General features: G+C 43.1%; 1 protein-coding gene across 4 annotated transcripts in view; it reads right to left on the reverse strand.

Annotated features, from left to right (window-relative positions):
• Positions 1-12,377: 12,377 nt before the first annotated feature.
• Positions 12,378-22,742, reverse strand: part of LOC122713500 — a 66,197-nt gene continuing 55,832 nt past the window's right edge. For 3 of the 4 annotated variants that reach the window (XM_043934034.1, XM_043934033.1, XM_043934035.1), the window contains exons 10-14: positions 21,546-21,691; positions 17,643-17,767; positions 17,356-17,560; positions 15,628-16,095; positions 12,378-15,134 (exon numbers count right to left, since the gene is read on the reverse strand). In XM_043934034.1, coding sequence (XP_043789969.1) covers positions 12,989-15,134; positions 15,628-16,095; positions 17,356-17,560; positions 17,643-17,767; positions 21,546-21,691 — 3,090 coding nt within the window. In that variant the 3' untranslated portion in view covers positions 12,378-12,988. The remainder of the gene's footprint in view (positions 15,135-15,627; positions 16,096-17,355; positions 17,561-17,642; positions 17,768-21,545; positions 21,692-22,742) is intronic. The other variant, XM_043934036.1, reaches the window with a different exon arrangement.

Raw genomic sequence — 22,742 nt, forward strand, 5'->3', positions numbered from 1 at the left:
GCAACGATTAAAAGTTTAAATTTATTTATTTGATTTTTAATGGAAATTTGCGTTGTAAATAATAAAGATATTTTTTTATTTCTATGTAAGTTTCAAATCACGATAGTTTTTATATTTGGTAAAAATTTGAAGTTGATGTTTTAATGGAATTTACATATTGACGTTTTCGTAAAAAAGTGAAATATTCAAAAAGAAATGGAAAATCCAATGTTGAATACGAAACACTAGCGAAGGTGGCCGAATTGCGCCGCGCAGACTCCGTTAAAGGAGAGACAGCTAGTATCGATTCAGTTCTGCCAACGGAAGGATACTTTTTGGTAACTTTGCCATATAACTAGGAATTCTTATACGAACTACAAGTTGAAGTCCTTCAAACAAAATTTTATCGATCTCTTCTCATAAATTATTCGGGAGATACTACATTTTGTTGAAAAAGAAACTCAAAGTTAATATCGTTAATAATAGAGATGGACAATTTCAATTTAAATTTTAAGATTAGAACTTTGAAGAATTTTTATGTTGAAAATACGCATTAGTTTACAAACAACGTTTAAAAATATTTTCCAAGATGTATTTGCAGGGAAGTTGTAGCGTGAAGTATTTTTCGATACAAAGAATTATCAGGCGTTTGAAAATTAAGGTGGAAAGTTTTATTAGTCGAGAAGTTCGATGAATGAAAGTTTGTTGAAACTTTCTATAGAAGTTCCTTTAAATGCTCTTCCTTATCACGAATTCCTGCGTTGGTTGGAATTACGATGAATTCTCACACCGGAAGAAGACAGTCTTAACGTTTTCACATTCTGTGCAGTGATATTTCGTGCGATATACGATGCGTGAATTTACCGAAATTTTAAGGAAAGACAAATTTTAACGAAAGCAAGCAAATTTTAGAAAACTACCCGGTACAACTTTTTCAACCTTTTCTTTTGCCGGTTTCGTCGAATTCGTATGTATTTAAAATTTCAAAGATGCAAGAAGGATATCAATTTTTCATCATTTCTTTTGCACCTTGGTTTTTCATTTTCACGATAGAAGATACGAAACTGTAGGCGAAAGAGAAGTTTCCGTGCCTCACGGTTGTCTCTTAACTTATCGAACTTTTTCCTCGGCTGAAGGCCAGAGGGCACTTAATTTCCAAGATTTTAACCAGGAATTCGAAAGGTTTAAAACTTTCGAATAATTAAAAATTTTCTTCCTAAATCTTTCGCATTGATTCAATAAAATGATCCGCGCAAATTTACCTTCGAATCATCCTTCGATTACATTTCGAATGGCGTTTCATCCCCTGATTCGAACTTCTTAAAAGGTTATAACTTCTCGTTCGTGCCACGTACAGGAAAGTCTTCGATGTGACCTATTTCGTTGCCACATGGGATTTCCAAGAAGACTCTTCGCATGTTTGCCAGAAGTCGAAGAATCCTGTCTAATATAGAAGAGCTGTTGGGTGGCATGCGTGCGTCTTTCTCTCGAACGAAGATATACCGACGACGGTGGTGGCAGGAACGACCGTGACACTTCGGTTAAAGTTATACCGGTATTACAGTGGCACTTCGAGTGCACCCATCTATCCATTTCCATCGTGTTTCTTCTCGTTACCGCTCGACTGAGAAATCGCGAGTCCCGCCGTATTTTTTTATCAAAATTTCTCCGAACGATCTCTCCATTCTCCATTCTCCGTCCCTGCCTCTCTCGTCAACAAGAACAAACAAGTATCAACAAGTTGACACGAGAGTGCACGTATTCGTAATACGACGTTGTACCAAGTTTCGGTGAGATCCAGCGGAAACTGAAGTCGTTTGCTCGCACGACACCTGACGCTGGATATCATTTTGCGAAACAAGGAAACAGTTTCACGTATCGGTTTCTTAAACTCATCTCAATGGTTATCCCCGTGGTCGAATTGTTGGAACGTCGCGTCGGGACGTGCCGGTTTCCTTAACTTCCGATCGACGTCCCGTGAGCGCGATCCTCCCCAGAGATGCTCAACTTAGTTAGTTCTTGGTCATCTGCGAACACCTGTACCCGTCGTATTTTAATTAAACGTGTCATCTATACCTATGAGCCGATCGATAAGCGGCAATTGCTCGTCGGTAAGAGAAGGTAATAAGCCCCTCCCACCTCCTCTGTTGTCGTGCTCCTTTCGTCTTTCGCCAATGTTCCTTCCATCCGAACGAAAATAAATTAAACAACAAAATTCTACACCACTTGTTTCGTACGCACAAATCGCAATTCGTATTCGTTGGGAAATAACGCGTTTTCTAAATAGCGTTGAAAATATCGTGTTATAATTTCGTGTTGGAATTTACACGATCCATCCAGAAAAATTATAATATTCGTCATAATATATCATTTCATTTAATCGTCCCTGCGTGAAGCTTTTATTAATATTTATAGAATATAATTAAGAATGCGTGGAATATGTGTCTCTGTTGAGAGAAGAATTTCTTTCTCAATGACAGAGAAAGTGATAATAATTTTTCAAGAAAAAAATTCTTTTTATTTTTTTAATTTGAATTATTTTTATTATTTATTATCAATAACATTTTCGCAAAGAAATAAATTCGTACGAAATTCGTTTCAAAAAAGTTCATTGTATTAATCAGATTTATCCTCGCGTAATTATCAAAGCTCCCATTAGAAATTACCCGAAGATCACAGGTTTTACAGGGAATAACGTGAAACGAAGTCGACGTTTCCGGACGTCGAACGGCCTTGGTTTAACGAGAAAAATCCCACGAGATGTGTTCCGGAAAGGTAAGTCGCGGTCATCGAGCTGCTTTTGCCGGATCAGTAAAGAGGACGTGGAAGAAAGAAGAAGAAGAAGAAGAAGAAGAAGAAATACTGGTAAAAGTAGAAGTGGAGGAGTAGCAGCGAAGGCTACGATCACGAAGAAGAGAAAGAAAAAGAAGAAGAGGAAGAAGAGAAAGAAGAAGAAGAAGAAGAAGAAGTGCGCAAAGCTGACAAGGAAGACGAGGGACGAGAGAAGCTTTCGGCTACAGCCAGCCCACAATAATCCTCTCCCGGAAGATGAATCACCCTGTCGACCGTCTCTCAAGATACGTTGATGGCGAGATAGAAGCAACTGAAAGAAGGTGTCTGGCTTCAGAAACAGCTGGTGCCGCTACCTAACGTGGGGGGGGGACTCTCTTTGTGTTGGACGCGAAATGTAGTGGCTGTACCGTACGGAACGATCTTCAAAGCCCCGGGAAGAAAATAAATGAAAACGCAGCGTGAGATTCAATTTAGGGAGGAGGGGGATGGACGCGAAACAAGATGTAGGGTAGTAGTTGGGCGAGGGCGAAAGGTAACGCTGCGAGAGAATCGTGGTTGACCAACTGTCAACCACTCGCCAAGTAATTCCGCGCCACTACCACCGACGTCAGGTTGAAAGCTCACGCGCCAACGTTCGTGTAATATAATCAAATGAAATTGCGCGCCATTCCCCTTCTTTGAGCCCGCTTGGCCGGCTACATTGAGCTTTTTCGTCGGCTGTAAATAGTCCCGGAACGAATAAGCCATGGCTGCGTTTTAGGGAGAAATTCTGGAACGCGTGGTGAAAAGCGTGGTTGATTTAGGAATTCGATAGTGTGGCTTCTAAGGAGGACAGCGTTGAAAGCTTATGTTATTTCTCTGTTGTAATTGTTCGTTCCTCTGTTCTGTGTATTTTATAAAACGAGTCCAATTTTTAAGTAATTAATTGCTCTCTCTCTCTCTCTCTTATTTCCTTGAACATGTCTATTCACAATTATTGATCATTTCTTATATAATGAAGCAAGAATAAACAAAGTTCTCGTTATTTTCTATAATTTTTACTTTTTTTTACATTGGAGAAGGAAAATGAGAAGAACGCGAAGAACGATCCAACGAAAGATAGTCAGGATAGAATGTTGTTCTTTGCGCTTTACGTAATTTTTCTTTCGACTTAGTGTAGTTACTTGCATAACAACTCTTAACACCAATTAATATATTGAACACCAGCGTTACGGATATTCTATATTCGTTACTTTCAAGCGATGCATAAATCACACTTTCTTTGGAAAACAATATGATCTACGTACAACGTCCGCGAAGAGACATTTTCCACAAGCTTTCAAAAATATAGGAGAATCTCGCAAGAAAACTAATATCGCGCGACCAAATGTGTGAAACCCCAGAGAAAATGGATTTGCTCGCAGCAACAGAGTGGAAGAGTGGCAGCAACCTTGCATCCTATCCTCGTATCCGTTGCCAAAATGGAAATAGAATGAAACACGAGGATGCTGGATCGATCTAATAAAAATTTGTAACGAGCGATTACCAGAATGGAAGCTGAAACGAATCGATGATTTGAATATTTTCTTTTCTTCGCGCAAAAAATCGTAATAAATTATTTAATAATTTCTGACGCATCTTTTCAAGATTGAAAGAACATTACAAATTTGCATTGAGATTTCTACCTTCGTTGATCGTCCTCTATTTATTTTATATAATACGAATTCTAAGAGGACGAGAATTTCCGACAAATGTATTCTTCCTCCGTCCTTCCAGAACTCCTCCAAGTAGTTAGCATTCAAGAAATCTCCGGGAAATCGTGCAAATTTTCAATTTCTTCCGCTCTAAAAAAAACAGAGAGATTTTCATCGCTGGGAGAAAAGCCGTGGATCAAAGGGAGAGAGGGGAGGGGATGATTGGCAAAAGGTCCCCCCCTCCCGACGAAATTCAAAGTTTACCAAGGGTCGGGATTACAGCTGGAGGAACATTAGCTCGGGGCTACCCGGCATCGCGACAGTGCTGGTCGAGTCACCGCGATGAAAATATTGCTCGAGATTTCATTATAGATAGACGAGGACCGTGTCTGCGAAATTGCCGCGTCGCGTTCCTTCGTCCATTCCTTTTTTGCCCGCCGCGTGTTTTTTCCCTCGTCTGCCCTCCCCGACTGCTGCTGGCCCATACGGGATATTTCCACCGTTCTGTATTAATTATCCGGTCGAAAGAACCGCTGGAATGCTGGACGACCGAGAAGAACAGCCTTCGCGGTCACATCCCGCGGAATTCTGACCGATAAACCGACACCTTGTTGTCCCGTTTCCCGTAATTTACACCTCCAACTCCGATTCTGGAATTTCGTTCCCCTCGACTCGAAGGGAAAAATTTTTGCGGGGAATCGAGATACCGGAGGTAATCGTTCGAATGATCGACGAGTTTTCCTTAATTGCTCGCAGATTTCATCAGATTCGTTTCCAACAACTACGGATGGACGGATCTTTATTCCTTGTAATTCCTTGTAATTGATCGCTGCTACGCAATTATACGTGCATTTATGATACCTCGATTGCGTTTCTTTTCAATTATTACATCTCCCCTTCGTTAAACCGCGTGCCTTTTCTCCGCCAGTTTCCATCGAATCCATTCCATACCGTGGGAATCACTTTTCCAAAGCGAGTTCCAATTTATCCAGGCTTTATCGACCGATTGCACGGAATCCTCGAATTTCGAACAAAGAAATTGAGCTCGATCGTAGGACGAGCGAGGTTGGCGTAAATTAGCGATCGTGAAAATTTTATTCGAGAGAGGGAGGGGGGATTTGACCTTACGATAACATTTCCAGATACGATCTCGTATAACTCGGCAGTCAAACACTACTTACCCTTGGCGAGATAAGAGATACTTTTACGAGCCAGCACGAGGCAGTGAAACGTAAAAGCGGAAAGTGTAGAAATTGTCCATTTCCAGTGGCCGAGGAAAATTTAATTTACGAACAAGATATATCCCGACCATGTTTAAACATGAGTCGTACGCGTGAGAAAGATCATCCGGCCGTGAAGGGTGGAAATAAATTGCAGAGGGAGGTAACAACGGGCGAGGAGTGGTATGGAGGAAGGAGGTTATCGGCGTTTCGCCGATAAGAATAGGGAAGATCTTTTGTGAGCTTTGTACGCGGGGGTCTTCAATTTCCACGTCTTCGATCTCAAGGCCGGTGTAATCGAGTCTCTCTCGTTCAAAGATATCGATTTATAGATTTAACAATCTTTCGACGCGTCGTTCGTAAAAAAATTAATCCGATTACTTCGCTATAATAAATATAAAACGATGAAGACAGGATGATCTCGTCGGACGATTCGTTCCGTGCGGATGGAAGAATACGATCGTTTCCTCGTTACTCGCATCTGCGCTTCAATTTACATCTCGAAAACGATCGAGAATCGGTAAATCAATCGGCCGATTCAAGAGTGAACAATTCGCCTCGTAAATCGTATCTAATGACTCGATACGGTTGATTGACGCGTACAAACATCGCCGCAACATTCGTCCGCCTTGATCTTCCCCGTAACCAAATACCTGTAGTTAAAGCATCATTGATTAAAATCGATCCCAAGCGTTAACAGGTAATCGATATTACTTAATTAACGATGACAGTTAATCGATCGATTAAACTCGTCGGGCATTCGAAATTACAAGACGCAAAATGCTCAAAGACCCGTTGATCTATCAAACAGGATCAGGATCGTTCAGCGGTTGGTCCCGAATCGTTGCGCCTCACAGATGCGTTTAATCACTCGGACGTCCAATAATCGATATCTCTGGTGGACACATGGAGGTGGAAACACCGGGCGAAATGCGATTGCGAAATCGGGAGGGGAGTTGGAGCAGTCGTAATCGAGCCGTGAACCGTGGTGCGCCCCGTTCCTTTCGTTTTCTTCCTCTCTTATCATCGCCATCCACTTTTCGACGCGCGGAAATAATGGGGTGTGAAAATAGAAAGGATCCCAACGAGAAAATATCTACCTGCGAATGTTTCTTTAACCCGTTTTCCTCGGATCTTTCGAGATCTCGTTCGATCTCGAAGATTTTCGTTAGATTCGTTAGAATCGAATGCAAATGAAGAATCGAATGCAAGTGATTTCTCTTCTCGTTTATATAACGAGGAATGGCATTATTCGCGGCGCATTTTAATTCGGCGCGCATCCCTGAATTTAACCACCACAACCACGCGCCTCGCTTCGAGAGTTCTGAGAGTTCTGGTGTTCGAAGGGAAACGATCCTCTCCTCGGGATCCGTTATATCACTTTTCTCCATCCCGCGTCTGCGAAATCACTGCCCCGACACGATCAAGACCCGAATGATTAACGACGAGTCGCGGGGAGAAAAGCGGTGATTCACATCTCACCGAGTTCACCGAGAAATTGATCGGAAAGCCGGTGGAAACCGGTTTGAAAAGAAATTCTATCGATGAAGCCCTCCCTCCCCCCTTCCACCCGGTATCTTTCCTCACTCTTGTTCCCTATTGACTATTTTTCGACCAATCTCACCCCCGACCTCCATCACTTTCCGCCCCTGGTACTCGAGGCATGCCTGATTAAACAGATTTCATCCCCTTTTGATGCGCTCCCTTTGAAATCTAATTAATCCGACATAGCGCTCGATCGTTACCGCGGACAGTTAGGTAGTCTAACTAGCAAGTAGCCGGGCATTGTCTCGACAACAATGGATACCTCTTGAAGCAGAGGCGGAGACAGAAGCCTGTTCTGTGGCCAGCCGACCGGTACAAATTTATTAATTGGTTCAACCCTGAAGGCAGGGAATTAGACTACCTACTAGTCTGCCTCGAAACCCGCCACGGGACACGATAACGGGAGGTCGATCTACTAGTGGACTATTTAGAGACTGATTTGCACTTCGAGGCCCCTGATTATACCGCAGAATGATTTTAATGGATCTCCTTTACGCGATCGGACAACCTTGAAATGGTGTTCCTGGAACGCATCTTGTCTCTCCTCGTCTCTACGCGTGGGCAAAATTTAATAGTTGAAGTTACGGATAAATTTATTTCGATGAGTTGCTTCAACAATTTATCGCTCAACGTATAATAATAATCGGAATAATGCCAAACGGCCGGGATTGCACGAAAAGCGGATCTATTATAACAGCTAGGAATAAATGTTGTTCGAGCATTTCAATGAATAATTACTTAAAGTAAATTTATTCGAAATTTTTTTAAACTTTTGCAAAGGGTTCTACGTGGTTTGAGAAATTATTTCGCCGAGTGTTCGAAGCATTTTTTTTATTTTTAACTCGATTGAAGGGCAACAATATGGCCGCTTGATTATGCGTAAAATTAAAAATGAATTTTAGAAAGGAGAAATTTTAAAGAAAGAACCTCATGGATAATGTATTCTTCAACTTGAAAATCGAGGAACTTGCGAAGAAAGAGAAATTGCGCTCGAATTAAAGAGTCATCGACGTACGAAAGATTTATAGATTCTTTCGCGATGCGACTCTCGAGTCAAAGTCCCGGCTCCGAATGGAACCAAGTACCTCGAGCAACATTTGTTTTCTTATGAATAATTCGGGCAACCAGAATACCGGAATAATTCATGATACGCGTCTTCCACGTCAACCTAAGAACGTTATGGATTTATAGGAGGATCCGGAAACTTGCTCGTCTTGCAACAAGCAACGTTTCCGAACTTCCGTTTTCTTCTACCGTGGCTTTTTTTCTCTCTTTCTTTAAATAAGTCCTCCAATATAATCGCACATAACTTAACGTTTAAATTTAATCCTGTGAGAAAAGAAAGAGAAAAGAAAGGAAACGTTCGCAACGTCATTTGTTTCACAATTTCTTACACATTACCTTTCCTTGGTCACTGATCGACGACACATCCTCTCCGAATTCATCTCCCAAACCATTCACATACTTTGAACCATCAAATTCCAAATTGCCACAAATTCCTTCATTCCGCTCCCCATTCCTTCTTTCTCCTCCCTGAGAACGATTCGACCGCTGAACGTTCATCAGTCGCGAAACTGCATCGAGCAGTTTCAAGCGGACGATAGATCGCGTGTTCGTCCAGCTGACTGGACGACGGTTCCACGATGTCGCGTCCACGATGTAAGCACTCGTTGTCACCGATCCACCCCCGTGGATCAGGCGAAGGGCCAACAGTTGTCTTGCAATTACCGCTTTCCAAACTGCTGCGCCCGGAGAGATGCCACGGTTATGTTGCACCGTAACTAATGCTTGGTAATCGTTCGCTTCGCTTCTCGCCATTTCCTGTTTCCCCCGTCACTCTGACCCCATTGTCAACCCTTTCCAATCGCTAGACGAACGAACGAACGAATGTTCCTTCGTTATACACGATTTATACACGATTTTCTGCTACTCGTACACATCGATTCTTATATCTCGAAAAAAGTGAGCAATCCGGTTGTTAGAAATGGCGGCAAGTCGATTTTAGTTTCACGTGGTAAAATAGGCCGTGAAACGGATAACAGTTACGATCTCGGGCAAGCTTTTGCGTCGAATACAATTGCTCCTCATAATTCTTCGAGTGTATTATAATTCAACCGTGTTTTTTATTCAAACTAACTAATTTTTTCTTCTCTTTTTTTTTTTTTTTGAAAGTTTATCTATAGCGCGAAAAAATATCCACGCGATATTTACCCGCAAGTTATAACAACAATTCTTTAAACCGTATCATACAATTCTGTACGTTATTCTCGAAAAATAGAAATTCTATTTCATCTCCTCCCAAGCCATTTCTCTTTCTCCATTTTCCTTTTCTCTTCTTTGGTTTTTATTTTTTTTCGTTTTTTCTTTCTCCTTTCTTCTTTTCTTCTTTTTTTTTTATATTTTCGAAATCAAAACGGGGAAAATATTAAACCGGTTGAAAAACCGTTTTCCCTCGTTATTTTCAAACGCGTCCCGGAAAATTCGTTTATCCAGCTAATGGCTCTTCTCCTCCTTTCACCCCTAAAGCGTTATCGTTTTATAAATGATTTAACAAAAGCACCGGTGACAAGCGATTTTTTTTTTTCCCCACCGTGAAATTTGCCAATTTCGAGCCGGTGGCGCGCGAGCGCATGCATATATCCGCGCGTGCAAACATCGAGGCAAAAGGAGCCGGGAGCGAATCGGATCTGAAACGACGTTTAGCAATGCAAATTGGCATCCGTTAGGATATTCTTTCCTCGATCCAACGTACGTGCGACTTAGGTACACCTTCAAGGAGGAAAAGAAGCATCGTTTCGACAATAGATATCGCGTTTCCTTTGCGTTGTCGATCGCGATTTATTCAGAATAGTTGATCAGAAAGTATCGATCGATCGATTCGACGCCACCTTAACTTTTTTCCCTCCGTCCTCCTTGCAAGATAATTACAAGAGATCGCTGAGGTGATTTATTATTTTTCTCTTTCTTTTCGAAAATCTGTGCGACGATATTGAGATATGCGACGAAATCCGAATATTTCGGAAAGTGGAGTTCGAAATCTGTCCCTCATCTTCCTCGAGGCGAAGGTGGTATAACTGCGCGTTATCGGCGGTCAGAAACTTGCCTCGTGAAAGCCACGTGCCATCTTCCATTAAACGTCCGGCGAATTTATCAAATCCACGCCATTACACCGTCCGGCAAATCGGGAGAGAGTTCATCCCCTACTCTCTCTCTCTCTCTCTCTCTCTTTCGATACTCCAAACTTGATATTCCACCGGCGCGCTAAACTTTCGTCGCTTCCTCTTCGATCGTTGTTCTTTATAGTTATGAGTATCGTGGTAAACAATCGAACATGATACACGGGATGATCGAAAAGAAACGTAGGGAATAAAACGAGATATTTTCCACGAAAACAATTCTTACGATACTTTGTTCGACTTTTCTTCGACAATTTTTTTATTGCCAGCGGGCTAAAATTCAAATTTGATTCCCTCCAAGAATATATCTCTTCATCGAAATTTTCGATTTATTTTCACCTATAAATCTGTGCGTATAGGAATGTGAAATTTTCTTTTCTATGCTATCCGAATATAGCGAACTACTCGAAGGAGACTGTCTTGGAAAGCGGAGGAAGCGCAAGAGGGATCTGTCTAGCCTTCGTTTCCAAGATATTCTGCATAAAACGAACGGTCGGGATGAGATGAAATTTTGCGTGAATGAGAGGTTACACGATGAACAACTAGGGATTCCGTATATCGAAGATCGCATAAATTGCGCGGAATAAATCTATATCGGCGTAAATTTCTCCTCCCTTTATTGAAACCTACGTTAATATCGTTGACAAAAAACTTGAATTTTCAGATCATTTTTTTTTTTTTTGAAAGTTTAACGAGCGCGGCGAAGACATAACGCTAGTACACCTTCGACGATCCAATTTTTCATTGGAAAAAGATTATTCAATTTTTTTTCACCAACCGTGAAATACGAATTCACGGTTGCGTAACTCTCTTGTGTCTATTTCTTCGAACATCGTTGGATCTTTGGAAAAATATCTGCGAATTTTAACCAACATCTCGTATATATCTTCCGGACAAATATGACAAAGAGATATTTGCACGGTTCGCGCAATAAAGGGTCCTTAAAACATCACCGATTCGCTTGTATTCACATTGTTTCAATGGCAATATATATTTTATGACACAATATTCTCGCGCGGGCAGCCAAAACGACATTTCAATCGAATATCGATCCAAACATCCTCGATTTATCGATCGAATTCGTTCTGTATAATAAAACAAAACAAAACAAAAAAAAAAAATAGTTACACGCGTACGATCGAATAAAAGAGAAAACACGAGGGATTGTATTAACCACGACGTATAAAAACACGATGGTCGTAAAATTAATAACGGGAGAACAATACTCAATGATTACACTTTTATTTCGCAATTCGGAATAAAATTTCGAATTCGCCTTCGAATTACTGTTTTTCTTTTTTCTTTTTTTTTTTTACAATATCAGAAGAGATACTAAAAATGCGAAGAAAGAAACGAACAATTTACGGAACGTTTGTTTCACTTCTCTAACGTATTTGGAAAATTATTATTATGAAAAATTACGTTACACGCATCGTATAAATGGCACCGCCGTTATACAAATGTAACCGAGGAAAGAATCATATAAAAAAGTAACATTCGGTTTTCTTTCGTCGATCGAGGAGAAATCGCATTACTCGTTGGATTCCGTTCTCACGTCGTTTCCAATCCCGCAGTCTTCTCGCCGGCACACCCCTTACGTCAGACAGCGGCCAGATCTCTCCCGACAACGCTGTGTGACTTATAGACTTTGTTTTACTTAATAATAAAGTTCCAGTGGATAAAGATAAAGTTGCAAGATAAATGGTACGCCAGCCGCGTACTGAAAAATGATAACCAGAGACTCGCCGCGACACCCAGCTCAGGGAAACACTTTCAACCCCACGTTGCTCCGCCCTATAACGGTATGAAAATCATTTACCTCAAGCCTCGTGTGCATGCACCTAGCGCAGACGTTCGATAACGTGGTAAGAAAAAGAAAAAAAAAAAAGAGGGAAATATTTGTTCGAGATAAGAGTAATTAAGAGAGCAATTTATAACACGGAAAAATAATTGGAGAGATTAAAAAAATAATCGATGGTCACTAGTGTTTATATACGTAAATAAATACGGTGTTAAATAATATAACAGATCATTTTAATTAACGTAGATTAGATCTTAGTTTAATAGGCATATCGTTTATATAAAATTAATACTGTGCACGATGATTGCGATTACACGACTAAAGGTTAAAGAAACGCTTTATTCCAAACGGTTTATTACTTGACTTTGTTCGTTTTAATGATTGGACAAATATTCCCGAATATGGTACAAAAGAAAAAATTACATCTACTACAAATAATAATTATTTAAAAACAATAAAAATCGTTAGAAATTAACACGCTTCGATCTCATCACGATCTTATCACGATCTTCGTATCGTACACCGCTTCGGATCTCAATTTCGTGGTCCCTATAAGATATCTCTTGTGTATCCTTTGTTTTATCCTTTACGAATCTCTTCTCTTCCTAGACGGGCAAAAAAAAAAAAAGAAAAAAAAGAAGAAGGAAAGAAACCAATTACTTTCCCTTTCCTGGTCGGCAAAGGATCAGAGCGTCAAGTGGACGACCGAATAGTTGATTTGAAACATAGAAAACTACTCAGCCGAAAGTAACGGTCCGAAGTTGAACAATGGTGGAAGAAGCGCACGACGGATACTTCCTTTTACTTTTTGCTGGCCGGTTTCTTTTTGATTGTGGCCGTATTCAAGGGCCCGGTCCCCGACTCGACGCTCGAACACTTTTCACCCTCCTTCCGTTGCAACGTAGGAATGCTCGACTTCCCATCGCAAGCCACGGTCACGTTCACCACTTTGCCGCTGGCCACCGCCTCCACCCTGTGCACGATTTCCGCCTTCTCGGGGTACGAGGGGATGGCCGCCCTCTCGGTTCCGCCCGAGGGCTCCTCCACGCGCCTCGAGAACGAGGGTATCCTGGTGATCTTCGGCTTCTCCTTCAAGGGTGGCTTTTCCCTCTGCTCGCCCGAGGGCTTGTCCCTCTCGACGCTCTGGCAGCTCTGCTCCGGGGGCGGGATGGCCGACACTTTCGGAATATTCCTGTGATCCCTGCTCCTCTGCAAGCTGGACGTAGGCTTGATGATGATCTTCGGTTGTTTCAAGCTCGAGGAGGACGAGGAGGAACCCTTCGTGTCCCTGGCCGTGATTATTATTCGCGGCTCCTTTCGCGGCTCTTGGCCGGGTTGGCCGCTCGGCGATCCGGAGTCGGGGGAGGAGCACGAGGTTAGGGGGCAATCCGATTCCAGTTGCTCGATCGAGCTGGTATTGGATCTGCTCGACTCGTGCGGGGATTTAATTTCTCTGTCGAGCCCCTGGTCGGAAGCGGTGCCCGACAGATTCACCACCGCCCGGCTCAAGCTCTGATTCTGTCCCAGAAGATTGCCGACTCTAGGCGTGATCACGATTCTCGGCTCGGTACCTGGGATCCTCGTGTCCCAATTCGAGCCACCGAATTGAGGCTGTTTCTCCACTTCTCTGATAGTGATCCTGGGCTCCGAGGACGCCGTCCCTATACAGATATCCCCGTTCCCCGTCGGAGTTGATTTGTACCAGTTAGGATTACCGATACCCGACTGCAACAAGGCGATCGGATTCCCTATGTCCTTGCCCACGCTCTGGAAAATCGGTTGGCCGATTTCGTGGCCGGGATGATGGCACGCGTTGCTCGAGTAAATCGTGTCCACGCTGCCACCGCCGCCCTGCACCCTGCTCGACCTGTTGTCCATCCTTTCGTCCAAAGAGTCGATGATACTCGGGTCGGAATTGTTCTTCGCCGAATAGTCCTGCCTTCTGAGCAACGGGCCAACGTGAAGATTAGTAACGATCGTCTCCGTTTCGGATTGATTCTCGCTCTCCTCGGCGAACTCCAAGCTCTTGGACGGGCCGAACGTCCTCGGTGGGGGTTGGGGGGGTTGATGAGAGGACGACGACGAAGACGAGTGGAATCCGCTTCTGTAATCCTTCAAAGAACCGGCGCCCTGTTTGGACGCGAACAAGCTGCTGGGCGCCGGGAGGGATCGCCTTTTCTCGATGTCTGGCAGAACTTTGGGATAGTTTCTCCTCTTGATGGTCCTCAGGGCTTCTTCCGGGCTCACGCATTCCCTCTCCTCCGGGCTGGACTCCCTGCAGGTTACGTTTATATCCCCGCAAGTATCCGCGGGTGGTGGCGAACCGAACGTAGTCAACTTGGGCCCCATTTTCACGTAAATATCCTCGGTCTGATCCATCGCCGATCCTTCCCGATTCACCGCCAATTCGGGGCGGGGCAAGCGGGATTTCAACTTGGGGTTAATCTTGGCGTAGAGGCTGCTCGTGCTCCCCGAATCGGATTCGTAAATCCTCGGCGTGGAGAAATTCGGTTTCACGCTCTTCAACACGTTTTCCATCGGTAACGGATCGCTTTTCGAGTGATGGTGCTCTATGACAACCACCTGAGGAGCTGTTTGCAACTGGCTGGGATCGATCATCGGATAATCGATACTCTTGTTGAACGGGTCGAGGCCCGCCTCGACGCCCTTCGCCAGCTCGATAGGCATCTGGTTCAGGATCGATTCGGTTCTTGCCGCGGGTGTGGCGTCGATGGCCACCGATACCTTCGGGACCTTTGATTTCTTGCCAGGACGTACGATCAGAGTCGGATCTTTATCGTACCTCGCCTCCTCCTTCCTCTCCTTCGACAGCTCCTCCTCCAACCTTTTCTTCTCCGCTTCTTGTTGCTGTTGTTGTTTCGTCAATTTGTCCTCATGCTCCTTTTGCAACGTTTCGCGCGTCTTCCTGAGAAACCTGGGGGAACACCTTTTCCAACAAAATATTTTAGCCAAGTAAAAAAAAAAAAAAAAAAAAAGATGGACGCTTTCGGAGATTGAGACGACGCGTAGAGATTAATTGATGATAAATCGGCAAAGAAAGAGACGAGCGAAATAAGTAATGGACAGACGGAACGAGAGAGAGAAGTTGGAAAACTGTGCACAGCTCTCCAATTTCAAGGAACAGAGGAGCGACTCGTTCAACTCGAAGAAGAAACTCGGTCCAAAGTGTTCACCGATCGATCTCTATCGATCTCCGTGATTAAAGTGAATTTCAACGACGCGGAATCGAGGGTCGAAATGGAGGGTCGAAATCGAGGGCGTAGCCGAGACATTGATTCCGATGAATCAGCGAAACATCAAAGTCTCCGGGAGCGAGCCCAACTCGATTGGATTAATTAACTCCTCGACGTCGTTGCGAAACTGGGAGAAAAGGGGAGAGGCCGGTTTTCGGACCCGATCGCTCGAAACCGACAACCTACCTGTGCACTATCTCCTGTTGTATCCACTCCCTAACCTTGATGTGGGTGTCTATGGTGGATCCGGAACTCTGCCTCGACAATTTCGACCGCCTGCCGAAGTTCGAGTTGTTGTCGTACGCCTTGTCGTTCTTTATCACGTCGTTCAGATCCGGTTTACTGTCGCTCTTGTAACCAAGCTCCCCGTAATGGTTCTCGTACTTGTCCGACTTCCCTTCCTTCTGGCTCGCCCGCCTCTTCACCCCTGTCCCCTTCATCTTCGTCTCCTGCTTCTTGCAGTACAGGTAGAGGCACGCCGTGAAGTTGATCAGCAAGAATAACGCGCCGAAACCCGTCAGCATAGCGATCACGGAAGAACTCTTGGGCGCGCTTGGCTGTGGAATCGCTTCCTCCTCAGACGATTGGGGGGAGGTAGCGATCTCAGTGGTCGTCGATATCTCCTCCGCCTCGCCTCGACTCCCCTCCTTGAATCTGCAACGCGAGACGCTTATTCGACTCGAGAAAAAAAAAAAAGAGAAAAAGAAAAGGAAAACTGGTGCTAGCTAAATCGCTCGATAAATCAGAGAAGAAAGGGAGACGTTAATTTTTACGAGCGTGAGGCAAAGACGCGGGAACGCGAAAGTTGGGAGAACTGCAGATGTTGTTTGCAGGGAAGCTTCCTCGAAGGAGGAAGGAGGAGGAGGTGGGAAAACTTGTATCGTTTCAGGAGTACACGCGAGTTTGGATTGAACTTTAGTTTGCTAGTTTCTCAGATTTGTACGGCCTTGTACAGATATTCATAGACGGGATTGCGAGTAATTCGATAAGGTGTTGGAATTTAACCGGTTACTTGTTTCGAGGGATTAAATCATGGTGTGCTCGTTTGTTCGGGGAAAATGCGGGGCCGTGGTGGGTATCCTGGGCTGCTCTCGGAATGTTAATGAGTTAAGCCTGGAGCGAAACTGGAGCGAAATCTTTCGCCTCTTTGTACTTGCGTTTTGAATGGATTCCGTTCGAATAACGGCGCGCGAAATAATTTAAACGTTGGGGACAAATAAGGAAGCAGGACGCGGCGCGGTGCAAGTGACGTTTCATTAAATGTTGGGCGCACGGTTTGATAAACACAGAGGCTCGCGTAACGCCGCACGAAAATGAGTGCTTTTAATTTTTCAATCGATCCCCGGACCTGAATTTTTCACGAGACAACGAGAGAATAAATAACACGCGTTTCACCCGGTTTAAAATAAACAATGATTGTCGCGTCGTTAGCCCGCTCGTTAATTAGACGATACGTTTAAACGTCGGTGCGATACGTGTAGGACGAGCGGCGGAATTAAATTGAATTATTTCTAGAAAAGGATATATATATATATATATATATATATATATTCGCGACAGATTTATCTTTCGATCTCTCTAATTTATAATTCAAATCATTCCCTCTCGAAATGAGACGATGCTTTTAGCGGAGAGCAATGGCCGCGTCTGGATTAACGCGTTTAACCGCGTTTTTATTACTTAAAAATGCCATCTATATTTCACAATAATATTTCAATATTTAACGAGAGATGAATTTCGTATCAATTTTTAAATCGTCGTCGTAAATGAACGATACGAAATGTATAAAAGAAAGTGTACGTTCAAAAAAAAAGAAAAAGATGCAAATGATATTTGTACTCTCTCTCTCTCTGTACATTGAATTTTTGAGAAGGAATTGATTCGAGAATTAATCAATGATGAAAAGTTACCAACCTGGAACCGTACGTGTCATAATCCCTGCTCGCATTCGCATACTTTCCAATCCCATCAGCGATGTCGAGAATTTGCGGTCTCGGCCCTTTCGGTCGGATCGGCAACGGTATGTCTTTGCCAGGATGAAGAAGCATTTTGGGTAGATGCTCGTTCCAGAATTGCATTTCAGCAAGTCGGTACTGCATACCCGTGCTCGGTGGAATCGCTATATTCATTTACCATTCGTATATTTCTTTAATCAGTGGTCGGTGTAGTCGGTCGCCGGCAAGACAATCTTGAGAACTTACTAAGATTGAGGTACCTCTGATTCTGAGGATCGTACTCGGGCCAATCGATGTCGTACTGGCTCAATTCCTTCAGTCCATTCCTCATGTACGGATATCGCTTTGAGATTGCTTTCACGTTTGGATTCCTAATAATTTATTGCAAAAATTGTGAAGAAGGAGAAAAAAAGGAAGGCAAATATTTTCCTCCCAATATCGACCAAGTTTAAACACGATCTTCGATCGATTCGCGTAAAATCGCGATACGAGATTTCCATCGAATTTACAGCGTTCTCGAATGGCGCATCGTAGGATAAAATACCTTTGACCCGCGATCGTCGAATATTTTTGTCGCGGAGGATTACAAGCTCGCGGCTCGTTCTCTCGGTGTCCAATCGGAATCGAATACCGGAATGAAAACCAAAATTGCGATTCCGCGATGTTTTCAATAAAGTCCCAGGCAAGGATCGTTCGAAGCGACATTCCCAGCTGCTCGAGCTTCAACGCTCGCAAAATGATATCGTATATCCGCGCTCGGATATCGGAAAACCAGTCCAATATCGAAATTTTGATACACGATAACTCTACTCCGTTTCTGCTACGCGATACTCGCGCTTTCCTCCCCAACTTGTGCTCGGAACGGGTATCTCAAAGGGAAAAAGAGGGGGCCATTCCCAGGCGACACGCCATCACTCCCTTCCAAACGACTATGATCGCAATTTTACCGTTCACGGCCCATCCTTCCTTTTCTTCTACGATTCTCTGAAGCGCGAGCATAAAATCCACCTGATCGTTGAATCGAGATCGGACATCATCAACAGTCGGGAATTCTCGCTCCTCCAATTTAAATCGAAAAATTCTATCTATCCCCTCCCCCTCCTCTTTTCCATTCCGCACCTTCGAATTTCGTATCTTTTGCCGAAGAAGAAAGCTGGAGAAACATATACGTGAATCATTAAATTCGAATGTAAGATGAATTAAATACACGAGATTGGCAAAAAATTAATCTTCCCTGTGTCCGTAATATTTTATATTCGATATTTTTATATTCGAAACGGATCACGGACAGAGCCAGATATATCTATTCAAACGATGAAATCTGTTTCGAACGAAGAAAGAAGGGAACAATCCTGTTAACCATTCCGTTCCACCAAATGTTCCACCCCCTCTTTCCTCCGACCAAGTAAAATAAAACAACCACGCCCCACGTACCGCGAATACGCATCGCGGCATCCATGCAAGATATATTCTTCGAAGGAGGCGTGACACGGTGTCACGCTCGATATCGATCAGCCGGTGTCACGAGCCACACACGTGGCGTTTACTTCGGCTGCGACCGCGTGCATTAAACAGCTTTGTTTCGCTTAATTGGATCGACCCAGTTCCCCTCCCCCTCCTCCCTCCGGTGATCTCTCTCTCGGTGTCGTGTCACGATGCATATGCAATTTTGCCTCGATCAAAGAGAAAGGGGTGGAGGGGGGAAATCTCGAGTTCTCCCGCCGATGGGAAGAGATGGGCGCGGGTGTTATCTTGTGGATACTCTACTCTGGTTGATCCATAAACGAATCATCCTCCCCGGATGAAAGGATAATCTTGGAACGGAAAGGCGCGACACCGTTTTGGTGAGGGGGGGGAGAATCGTTGAAAGTGTTATAGTCGTCGATTCACTCGGCTGTAGTTTCCAAGGAAGCCGAACAATCGGGTAGAGATGCTCCTCCCCTATCGATACGCGGGAGGATCATCGACGGGGGAGGGGGGAGGATAGAGGAGTGAACGAGAGAAACGAACGAGAGACGAAGAGGGACGACTTTACGACTCTGCGATACGCGCGTATATATCGTGATGGTGGAATTTTCGTTTTGCGAAAATTATCTCGTGACGCGAGCGATGAAATACGAGAGAAATTTCGCACCGCTATCCGAAGATAAAACATCGGAATCGATTGGTCATCGGGATTCCGGAGGGAATCGACGTTTGTCCCTCCCCCTTCCTCCTCCCTCCCCCCAGAAATGAAATGTACCGGTAATTTGTATATGTAGGTAATCTGCTCGTATCGAGAAAATTAAAATGGCCGACGTGTCGGATCGTTAATTCACCAATAACCAGTGTCCGGGATAACAAGGTTCGAATTGAAGGCACCCGTTCGGATCGATCGTCGTTTTATCTCGGTTCAACGTTTCCATTTCCGTTGTATAGTAATTTTTAGATTTTTCTACAACGTCCATTCTTTGCGCGAACTTGTTCTGTCGGGTTATTTCCGATAATAAATGGGGCTTCTTTTCGATTGGGTTAGCAACGAAATTACTCGGATGTTAAATTAGTTTCGAGAAAATATATCGGATCGTATCGTCATTCTTTCGAATTTTTTCCCACCCCCTCCCCTTTCGAGTACATCAGTTACCGACATCAAATACCACAGACTTGGAAAAAAAAAAAAAAAAGAAAAAAGAAAGAAACTTTGAAACTTTCGAGATATCAACCGCACTTGAACGGTATCCATCTCTTAAAGATGGTAATCTAAATTCCCTTTGAAGAAATTCTGAAATTAGATATAAAATTCAGCTCTCGGGTATTTGACGGGTGGAAACGATCGACGGAAGGAAAGGCTTAATCATCTTTCTTCGTTTAAGGGTTTCCAATTTCCAAGCCACTTTTTTTTCTCTGATATTCGGGCTAATCAAATTAAACGTAAAAAAAAGAAAAAAAAAAAAGATTCTTCGCTACTTTTTTCACGCGCAAAGCTTCGCAATGAGTTGTGGAACAACAACACGTTCGAATAGTAAATAATGGGAACCGGGCCGAACTAGTCCATTTAACTTACGTTTTAATTATTGCGCTCCATTTAGCAGATGTGCATTTTAGTCATCGCGATTTACGGTCCACGAATTGAGTCTCCTATCGATAGAATGATATCACAAAAAAAAAAGAAAAAAAATAAACAAGATTTGACGATTCTCGCGGTATTCGACAGTGCGGACGCGAGAGTTGAATGAAATCTGTAATATTTAAAATTTTATCATCATCTGTTATTTCCATTTTCTAGAATTATCAAAATTTTTTAATTCTTCGGATAAACAATTTCGTATTTAATAGTTTTCAATTTTTCTTTTTTCGATTTTCTTATATGCCATTAATAAACGCAAACTTGTTACTTCTTTCGTTTGAGAGATTGAAATTTTTTAAATGATTGTTAAAAAGGATGTTAAATGGACTGAAACAAGCGACGAAAATTGGCGCAAAGTTCGAATATATGTTTATACCGCCGATTAAAATTAGCGAATTCGAAAGCTGGTTCGACTCTATCGTTAAATAATAAATTCGGCGTTGAAACCGTCGTTTTCATTCACCTATGCCCGCCCATCTCGTTCACCTCGACTTCGCTTTGACCGCTTTGTACGATAAATCTCTGAGAATTTTATACAAATAATTCGAGAGCGTGGTAACTCGGGATAAAACTGCAACGGGGAATTTTGAGTTCAACCTGTGGAAATTCATTATCAGCCGGCCAACGGAAAATAGAGTGACGCCCTCTCAAACATGATTTTCAATTATACGGGTCCCTGAATATTTATGTTTAACCATTCCCGGTTACTACCTACCCAGCCCACGAGACTTGTAATTATTTTTCCAAATAGATTTAACCGCGACCCTGTTAAATCTCCCTGATGCTCGTTTCTCGTCGCGTGAATGGTCGTAATGGTCGTTCCCGCGATTGGCGAGAATCATAATTTTTATTGAACATTTTACGCCGTTTTATTTCATCCAATGTCGGGGGGAAATCTCTGGGAGATGAAAACGAGGGCGGAATAACAGAATGTTTAGAGGAGATTTAATATCGTATCCGATATCGTTACTCTGGACCAAGTTATTCTTAAATTTATTAATTCGATCGATTTATTCTATTATTTAGAGGTGGCAGTAACTTACCCTATGTAGGCGAAGCTGCACCACCAGTTCATTATAGCCTCGGAGAAGAGCGTTTCGCCGATATCGTATCGGCCGCGCAACCCATCGAGAGGAGCGCCCAGCAAATATGGCAACTCTTCGCTGTGCACGGTGTACTTGCGTTGTTGCTGCAAATACGCAAGAATGTTTGATGTAACACGCTTTGTTACGCTCGTAAAAGAGAAAAAGGGAATTATTCTCGTTATTGCAACTTCTTCGCTCCACCTGTTGTTGACAATCTATATTTATCGATCAATCGCACGATTTCAAGTACTCGAGTCAAATAATATTCTTGAATTAATCACGAATTTGTTTTCCATTGTTTTTAAAATTCTTTTAAAGACACGCGTATATACGTATCTGATACAAACGGATACCAATCGAGTCAAATTCGTACAAACACGTAATAAATATATCCGAAAAAAAAGTTAAGGTATTGGTATTCCAATTGAGAGCAATACTCGTAGATATCGTGAATTTGCCGACACTTTTGCCAGCACAGTGGCTACGATATTGCTGTCGAGAACGTCTCCTTTTTGTCGTTCCACTCGAATCAAAGAATATTCTGGAATCAAATCGAATTTGTTGTCGTGGTAAAATTGCTACCGCATCGATGCCATTTTTAAAATTCTCTTAAAGACACGCGCATATATGTATCTGATACAAACGGATACCAATCGAGTCAAATTCGTACAAACACGCAATAAATATATCCGAAAAAAAAGTTAAAGTATTGGTATTCCAATTGAGAGCAATACTCGTAGATATCGTGAATTTGCCGACACTTTTGCCAGCACAGTGGCAACGATATTCCTGTCGAGAACGTTTCCTTTTTGTCGTTCCACTCGAGTCAAAGAATATTCTGGAATCACGAATTTGTTGTCGTGGTAAAATTGCTACCGCATCAATTCCTGTCGAGAACGTTTCCTTTTTGTCGTTCATAAATTCCACAGGTAACGACGAGCAAGGTTGGAAACGTGACGTTCGATTTAACGACACAGGCCCGGTCACTGTACTCTTGGACGTGGAGCGTAACAGGCCGGTACGCAGCGGCGATAAAAATAGTTGGACGGCGTCCAAATGGGTCTTCGCAGCCGGGATTTTTCTATCCGACCAACCTGGTCAGAGTAGGTCACGCTCCCTCAGACCAGTTTCCGCCAAGGAATCTCGCGCGTTGCC

This window comes from Apis laboriosa, unplaced genomic scaffold (assembly GCF_014066325.1).
Source record: "Apis laboriosa isolate Shangri-la unplaced genomic scaffold, ASM1406632v1 scaffold23_cov150, whole genome shotgun sequence".
NCBI classification, from domain to species: domain Eukaryota; kingdom Metazoa; phylum Arthropoda; class Insecta; order Hymenoptera; family Apidae; genus Apis; species Apis laboriosa.